The sequence below is a fragment of the Coregonus lavaretus genome (genome assembly GCF_964263955.1).
Source record: "Coregonus lavaretus genome assembly, contig: HAP1_SCAFFOLD_2379, whole genome shotgun sequence".
Classification (NCBI taxonomy): domain Eukaryota; kingdom Metazoa; phylum Chordata; class Actinopteri; order Salmoniformes; family Salmonidae; genus Coregonus; species Coregonus lavaretus.
Genome location: NW_028166578.1, coordinates 55,833 through 65,322, shown reverse-complemented (window position 1 = coordinate 65,322; position 9,490 = coordinate 55,833). Strand labels below are relative to the sequence as shown.

Below are 9,490 nucleotides of genomic sequence, written 5' to 3'. Positions count from 1 at the left end.
TGAACCAAAAAAAGAAAACTGTCGGGATGGAGAGAAAAAAATATTTTTCCCCTGGCCTTCAGAAATGTATTTAGTGTCAAAAAGGTTGTTTAAGTGTTAATATGGCAGAGCCTTGAGAGGCAAAGAGGTCTGAGGAGCTTTTGAATAAATACAAGGGACACGTCTGGTGCCATAAATAGAGTCTGATGCCTTTCAGCCTTCTTCTAGTGCCAGCGGCGCAGGTTAGGGTTCAGACCAACCACCCTTCCTTATTTTTTCTGTAAAGCTGTCTTTGACAGTAGCTAATTATGTTTTTGTGGATTTGGGACATATTACTTGTTTTCAGAATGGTTGTTTTCCCAGTGGCATGTGTTTGGAGGGGCGTCGCTGTGCTAGGCCACTGACAGGAGTCAGGAAGGGTCACAGCAATGGAGAGCAGGGGCCCGGGGCCGCCAGGGGCCCACAGGGTCAACAGTCACACACAGTCTTTTATGTGCCCAAGTCCTTATTCGGGTTTAGAAAAAGAAGCAATCGAAACATCAACACAATACCAAGGTAAATGTTTACAACCACATTGTCCACGTTTTGTTTTTCGCCATATTTATTTTCCCTGCAAAAAATATCATATGGGGAAATTAAATAAATAAATATGATTGACAAAAAATGATTTGACTGGTGTCCCTACCCCTGCCCCTACCCATGCCCACTCTCCTGTCCTCCCCTATTGAATCTCTCGGTGGTACAGTCCTTTCTCTAGAGCTACCAGACGGTGCCCTCGTTCATTTCCGAGGGTGCGTGGGACAGGTGGTTGCCGTATCCGCTGCCATTGAGGGACAGTGAGGTAAAGGGCGGGCTGGGGCCGTACACCTCAGAGGAGATGCTGTGCATGGGCCCCGGGATGCCTGGCTCCGGGCTGGGCGAATCCCCAGGGTGGTGGGACATGATGTCAGAATAGCGCTGCACCTCACTGGAGGGGTGGTGCCCGGGCAGGGGATGGTCCATACCACCTAGAGGGGTGCCAGTGGGGCCTGAGGAGGGCACGAAGGGGAGGTCTACGGGGGTCTGTGCCTGCGACGAGGGAGGCCCCTGAGGAAAGAAGTCGTAGTTCCCTCCTGGACCGTAGTACTCGCTTTGATAATCTGCAGATCGACAAGAATATCAGGGTTAGCCTGGGAACAATAGGGTGTGTAAAAATGATTTCAGAGATATTCAGGAATTCATTGAATATACATAGCCTGAAGTTGCATAGGGAGAAACCCTCGCCGTGGCACATTAGTCAAAGCACGTTACACTTAAATCAAAACTGCAATTGGGTGGGGAGAACAACGCCACCGCAAAATTAATTAAAATGTGGACCATTTCATCAGCAATTTTACCTTCTGAGATCACATTTTTTATTTCAGCATTTTACTATTAGGCCCACTGCACACAACAAAGGACCAGAGTCCACCACACACTATTGATATCCACAAAACATGTTAGGAAAATTGAAATAAGGACGCACAGACTCCACTATAATCAAGTCTACATTTTTATATTTCAAGGGCGGCAGGTAGCCTAGTGGCTAGAGCATTGGGCCAGTAACCGAAATGTTGCTAGTTTGAATCCCAAAGCCGACAAGATGAAAAATATGTTGATCTGCCCTTGAGCAAGGCACTTAATCCGAATTGCTCCAGGGCTGCAGTCAATAACAGCTGATCCCTGGCCGTGACCCCACTCTCCAAAGGTGTCTCGGGGGAGCTAGGATATGCAAAAAACACATTTCCATTTCACACCGGTTACCTACTTGTACATAATAATACAAATATGCCATTTAGCAGACGCTTTTATCCAAAGCGACTTACAGTCATGTGTGCATACATTTTTACGTATGGGTGGTCCAGGGGATCGAACCCACTACCCTTGCGTTACAAGCGCCATGCTCTACCAATTGAGCTACAGAGGACCACATGCAGTGAAACAGGACAAATATAAGCACCCCCTATTTAAAACCTTACAGTTAAATTTCCCCAAAACAGCGTTGTGTCCTTTGAAAGTAGTAGATAAACATTTTCGATTTACTTTGTATATTAATAATTTCTCATATTCAACTACCCTCTCCAAGCATCAACATTCTAAATATTCCTCAAAGAAGCACAAAAGGAATGTCACAACCAAATATGTTTCAAGCTCCTTCCTAGGAAAACAGTAGGCCTACAGATAAACCTTTATTGCATGTGAATGTCATCTTGTAAGGAAAAAAGTAAAGACAATTCGGTCAGTGAGATAATTCTATGGCTTGGAGCCCTCTCTAACTAACCCGTTGACCTAAATGATATGGATGAGTTACTTATTAACGAACCCGTTCCAGACAGGGATCACAGAGAATGCCGCGGGAATTTGGTAATGAGCTACTTCCCCTCTTAATACAGTTTGAATGTTGATGTAATATACATGACATACAGAGAACAATAAAAATAGTGTACTAGTGATTATTTATTCATATTTAATGACACATTTAGGCCTATTGCATTAACTGTTATTGCGCGCTGTTTAGCTTACATGGACACCATATCAAGATTGATTGTCCACACTACTGTAATTGTTATTTTTATTAAGCCTATTTTATGTATTTTTTATTTATAGTTTAGACAAATGGGTCAGATGATTGGAGTCTATAATCTGAGACATTTAAAGAGACACGTTATTTTAACATTTTTATTTTAACAACATCAATTTCGAATTACTTCAGACCTTTTTGTGGTGTTTTGGCACATGCGTAATCGTTAATTATCTCCCATTGTAAATCTTATATCAATTTTTTAACACGTGAAGATTTGGCACAGCATCCTAACTAATCCATCTCTAGATAATGTCCATCCATACCCAAACATTTAAAAGTTATCCTCTCGGTGTAGGTACTATTCCAATTATGTGTGCTGAGCTCATCTGATAAGCCATGATAGTCATCAAAGGCGTCCTGGGGCAGCGCGACAAACGGAAACAGCGCTTGGTGGACACGTAAAATTATTCGACATTTCAGACAAACATGTGAAACCGATAAACCCGCTGGGACACGCAAGCCGTTTCATCACTCTTCTTACCTCCGTAGTATGAGAAAGGGCCGTTTGGAATTAATTCCCCGGGTTCCAGCCGGTCCACTAGCGTTCTCATTCTCCTCGGGCTCCGGAAGAACGCGTGCCGTCTCGCGCCCAGGGCGCTCAATTGCTTCATGCGTCGCTCTTTGGACCGCCGGTTCTGAAACCATACCTATGAAGCACACAAGTCAGCATAGAGCAACGTTAATGAAAATAAAATGTATTGGAAGAATTTAAGTGCACATATTACGTCTGGAGAGTTGGAGACAAAGAGAGGCTCACAGCAAAGGTTGCCTCTGTATAAAAAATTACGTTTGACCACAAATCTCAATACATTAAGATAATAATGGAATGCCAACAGGATGTAAATGTGCAGAATACAAATTGCATAGTCAATAAAATAAAAACAAACACTTTACTTCACTACAGATCGAAAACCTTTTTCTGTAGAAATATCATTATAGATTGGTAGCCTATATAAAAAGTAGCCTAACTCTGATATCAGAACTATTCCAACAATATAAGCATTATTTATGGTGTCAGTTTTTTATAATTATTAATGCTTACCGTTATAATATAATTGCTTTGTTTATAGATCCGTGATCAACATCAAAGCAACACCTAGGCCATGCATAACCTAGGTGCCCTGTTTGTGCCGGTGCGCGCGCTGCCCTACATTGTGGTCAGGTTCGGTGCGTGGTGACTTGATGGAGTGAAGTCGTATTGCAGGGACAAGATTACTACTAATTATCGTCACTCCAGACTCACAGATCTAACCTCAGTTTAATTATCTTTTAACCCTCCATTTACCCCGACTAAGGGGGCAGCAGCGGGAACTTTTAAAATCTACAATTAATACTTAGTAGGAGAGTTGTTACCAATATATTACACGGCTCTGCGAGGTTATTATTTCGTAATCTATGTATCCACCCTTGAATTCCTTCAGCTAATTATGCTCTTCCTTGACGCTCTTAAATATCCAACCTCGCCACTTTATTAATCTCCATAAACCATTATTTTTTTCACTTCATCTGACTTCAATGTTTTGTTAATACATTACCACGTCCCCGCAGCACTATCCCCATCATGGGAGTCTCTCAGCGGTGTGGATGCGCTTATTTGTGTGCCCATACGATTTATTTCCCCAACTTAGGTGCTAAGAGAGACACAGAGAGCAACTAAAACATTCCAAATCAGGTGTGCATCTTCAGTAGCCTAATTTTCAGTAGCCTAATTTTCAACTATTGAGAATAGGCCAAAAATAATGCCACCAAACAAAAAGCCTTCCAAATGATAGGCCTAGCTTACTTTTTTGCATTAGGTTATGCAATTTGTCCAAATTAAACATGTCAAATAAATACCACTGGTAATAATAATAATAATAATAATAATGATAACAACAATAATAATAATAATAATAATAATGATAACAATGATAATAATAATAATAGTAATAATGAAACTATTGATAATAATTGAGTCTGTTGTTGTTGTTATTATTATATGTCAATATGAGGCATGCTTATTTCAAATGGTTTAACCTATACTAGACTGGGGGATAAGGAGGCATTTTGAAGTCTCCTGAAACAGATTTCTGCATTTACACTTGACTGAAAATGGTCACAGCATGGCTAAATGTGGTCGCAAAACGTGATGGCCCAGCGTTGCCAAGACTCCCATCGCTCTCACCAGTCTCACGCCAGTTGGCATGTTAACCCATCCTGCACGCCAAGAATCAAAAATACCCATATACATTACGCTTTCCAAATAAACCTCGATGGCAGCCAATCTTTCACTCGTTCAATTCAATGTGACCATGCAATTTCTAGGCAACCCCATCTTTAAGCGGGAAGGCAGATGAGAAAGGAGCGGTGTGATTGTGATGAGGCCTCTGTTTGTGGCGAACTGTTGACACCGTGCCCAACATGGAGAAACAAGTGCCAACCAAGACCCCCCTCCGCGTGCCCCGCCCTTTTTTTGTTGTTGCTCAGGTGCTCAGGGAGATACTTTCCATAAAATATAAGCTGCTATATCACACGTTTTAATATGTGCGTCACCCTGAAAGCGCACAAGGTGAGGGTCCCCCCACTCCCCCCACTATACTGTCCTCATTCACTCCCATACCAATACGACATGAGCTGCATCAGGAATTACATTTATGTCACTATAGTGCATTTGTCATTGCCATTACCTGAATTACTCTCATGTTCAGCCCCGTCTCCTGCGCGAGCTGCTCCCTGATGTGTCTGGTGGGTTTGGGGGTGGCAGCGAACGCCGCTTTCAGGGTCTCCAGTTGCTTTGCTTTGATGGTGGTTCGCGGTCCACGTCGTTTACCGCCAAGGTTCTCGCCATCATTCTCATTACTACCCGTTTCTTTGTCCGACAGATTAGCTATTTCAGAGTCCTTTACATCTTCCTGTAAATGATCTTGAGAATCCGGTGATAAACTTGGATCGCTACATGCTGTTACTGTAAAAACGAAAAAGGATAGAAAAAGCTTAGACACACAGTTCATGTGTAGACCTATAAGCTCAATACAATAAGGAATACGAATTATTACTATTGGCCTATTTGTGTAGGCCTTTATAGCCTTACTAAAATATAATGTTTTTTTTAAACAAATTGATATAGCCGTATTACACTATAGGCCTACCTGAAATAATAACCTGTGCAGATGTACATTATTTTTATGAACACTATTTGTCCATCCATTACTTTTTAGCGACCAATTAATAAATCATAAAATGGACCTACAATAAAATCAATAGGCTTATGGGTCTACAATAACCATACAACCCGATAATTAACATCTATGCAAATATAATTGCATATTTCGGCTTACAAATATACCTCAAATCCAAATAAATCTTTAGCAATCTTGTGAAAATATAGGCTTGCAATTGCGCAAATCGTTATTTCTGTTTTTACCATAAAACAAAATAGTTTAGGCATAGGGCCTACACTAAATGCAAGAGTACGGTCATGTTATTCTTCAAATCATTGAATTGATGCATGATCAACATGTGGAACAACTCACATCAATTTAGTAGCCATGCGCCCAAAATTATAAAGCCAATTTTTGCCGTTTAGGCCTACCTGAGAGAAGGTTTGTGTCTTTCCCATTGCTGTGGGTTAGATAATCTTCTTTGCAGACAAATTTATTTTCGTCTATGATGTAGAGCTCCTCTCCCGTGGATAGCTGTTTGTTACACATCATGCAAGTGAAGCAGTTGAGATGAAACACTTTGCTCCTTGCCCTGCGGACCAAGTCGTTCGGCGAGATGCCCTGAGAACAGCCCGCGCACTTTGTCCCGAACCTCCTGCGAGGAATGCATGATTATTAAAATGTGTTTAGGCACAAAACCAAACAATATATGTTAGTATACAACGATTGCATATTGAGCGTGTGAATAAATACTTAGTCTCTTAGAAAAAAAGGTGCTATCTATAACCTAAACGGGTTCTTCGGTTGTCCCCATAGGAGAACCCATTGAATAACCCTTTTTGGTTCCAGATAGAACCCTTTTGGTTGCAGGTGGAACCGTTTTGGGTTCAATGTAGAACCCTTTCCACAGAGGGTTCAACATGGAACCCAAAAGAGTTCCACCTGGAACCAAAAAGGGTTCTACCTGGAACCAAAAAGGGTTATCCTATGGGGACAGTAGAAGAACCCTTTTGGAACCCTTTTTTCTAAGAGTGTATAAATAGGCCTGCTGCCTCCCAGTTGCAATGGTTCATGATGAGAATGATTCCATAATTGCCATTGATTCCATAATTGCCATATGTGGTCCTGTTCTTTATACATTTTACATTTTAGTCATTTAGCAGACGCTCTTATCCAGAGCGACTTACAGTTAGTGAATACATACATGTTTTTTTGTTTTGTTTTTTGTTGTGTTTTTCATACTGGCCCCCCGTGGGAAACGAACCCACATCCCTGCCAGCCAAACCCTCCCCTACCTTGGATGACGCTGGACCAATTGTGCGCCGCCCAATTATAGTTGACTGAAGTAGGCCCTGTCCTTATCTTATATTTCTGCATTCATTGTCAACGGACACATTTTCTTACTTGGCCCAATCAAAAATTATTTGTTCCATTATAAACACGTTTTTGTGTAAATAAGAGATTTGCTTAGAATTGCATTTGAGTTCTATTTAGACCTAATGAAAAGACATGTTAGTGTTGTCCATTCTGCAATTTAGCTGATCATTATGAACAAAGACTACATAATGTAATTACACAAAAAAACAGCCCTAAATGTATAATACAATTAAGCAATAATGTTCTCTGTGGTTTTGAGATAATAACGACTTATGCACCATAGTACACATTGCAATATACAAGTTATGACTTTAACATGTGTGATTAGCCTCTTTCTGCTGATTGTAACGGGAACGAATGTGTATTGAGATGGTGTACACTGATTGTTGACTGCAAGTCTGTGATTGCATTGTCTGCTTGTTTGATCTTTTAAATAGGTTTATTATTTAAATCCAGTTATCACCTCCTTCTCACTGGAGCCGTGCAAACACAGGGGCCTGGGCAGATAGCTTTGCCACTGGGCCGAGAGACACACTTCCTCCATACTACCCCGATGAAGTATTGATTCTAGCCGCTTCTCTGCACCTCTACGCCTTATAAATAACGTGTGATTGATTTCCTTCATACACCATACAGAGGACGAATACACACGTGTTTAATGTTGCTGTCCATCTTTTAGCATAACAATACAAATTAACAATCCTTTAATTATTGGCTCTCCTAATCAAAGCTTCCGAAGCACCACCTCCAAATCCACCTTCACACCTAGCACAAAAATTCTGGAGGAATTGGATGCAGTCTTAATTGTTTATTTTAACCATATTAGACATGTGTAAAATGGATATTTAGAGTGGTTAATGTATTAATATGTGCTACCTATCATAAATTCCATTAAGTATTTAACCTTGAGTATGCCTATCATTTTGTTATAGGCAAATGATAATGGCAAATGTTTTGAGAGCAAAAGGCTGAACATTATTGACTTAACAGTTTTCTACAATTTGAAGGTATAGGGTGTAATTATTGTATGTCTTTACATAGTTTTGCAATTTAACACAGCCTCTACTTTTGAGTTCATTACTTCAGAAGTTAGAGATTCACCTCTGTTTTTTTGTTACACTAAACAAATAACAGGGTTTATATGTTCATTATTAGCCTATAATACATTATATTGAAAATGTTTTGTATTTGCAATATATCCTTATGAGTCTTTTGGGGGGGGAAATGGTGCATTTGACTGAGAACATTAGGATAGTAGTGTGTACTAAACAGAAACATGGAAATGCTTATCCAAGACTACATCTTAAATAATAATTCCTGTAGTAAATGACGAATGAAAGGGAGCAAGCACCCACCGGTCAAGCTTACCTGAAGAAGTCGTTTTTGCAGTATAGTTTCCCCTCTCGAGAAAAGCATTTCTCTGTTAAATTGCATTTACACTCGCAGCACTGTACACACTTGACGTGCCACGCTCTGTCCAGAACATTGAGGAGAAACCTGTCCAGTATAGGCCTCTCACACCCAGCACAGTGGACCATCGTATTTGGATTTACACCTACTCTGCAACCGTGGTCTGTTCAGCTTCCTGAGGTTGTGGTCGTCTCACTCTCACTCTGACTTGAGCAGAAAACAAATCAACAACACACACCGATCATTGGATGTTTTGTATTTGGTTCCTTTTTCGCTCGGGTGTCCTGGATCAATGTGTTCACATAAACAGTCGATGGGTAGCCTGGTCGCTATCCTACCTCTTCTTCTCTCCTCTGAAGTGGTCAGCATGGAGATTTATAGGATCCAAGTACAGGAGGGCGACCGTTAGCCAGGATGCAATACAGGATGGCGACCGTTAGCCAGGATGCGTCCTCCCAGGTGAGGTAGTGCCAAAGCCTTTGACGCCTCGAAAGTCAGTCCTTTGGATCCTCTTCCATACACCCAACACACATCGGCTTAAATGAAGCCAATCAAATGGCAAAACATATCAAGCCACCTCTGAAGATTGGCTATACTGCGAGAACCATTGCCTATCAGCAAGTATCCGTGGTCATCAATGTGAAGCATTGGCCGAAAAAGCAACGTGTGCCAGTCACTGTTGAAGACGCACATCTAACAAAATGGTTTTGGGGCAATACTGTCACACAGCAAGACGCGCGTGCCTATAAATAATTCAATGTTCTTTGACATGACCGCTTATCCACTGTTGAGCACCCGATGAGAATCAAAATAATTAACCACCAAAATAATTCAAGAAAAAGTGGGTTTCCTCCGGCTCTGTTGGCTATCAGTCCCCTCGAGCTAACTTTTGGTAAATTATGCTAGTGATGGTAGGATGCGTGTGACATCTCTGTGGAGGATTGACGCTCCGCGTTCAGTCTCCAGTACTCTGCATGTTCCT

At 41.2% G+C, this 9,490-nt stretch overlaps 1 protein-coding gene across 1 annotated transcript; it reads right to left on the bottom strand.

Annotated features, from left to right (window-relative positions):
• Positions 1-738: 738 nt before the first annotated feature.
• On the bottom strand, positions 739-8,636 carry LOC311114540 (LIM/homeobox protein Lhx1-like; the record flags this gene model as incomplete). The annotated part of the gene is made up of 5 exons (XM_084189785.1): positions 739-1,118; positions 3,063-3,228; positions 5,248-5,525; positions 6,153-6,376; positions 8,467-8,636. 5 exons carry the CDS (start codon positions 8,634-8,636, stop codon positions 739-741), a joined length of 1,218 nt encoding a protein of 405 aa, XP_084045911.1.
• Positions 8,637-9,490: the final 854 nt, after the last annotated feature.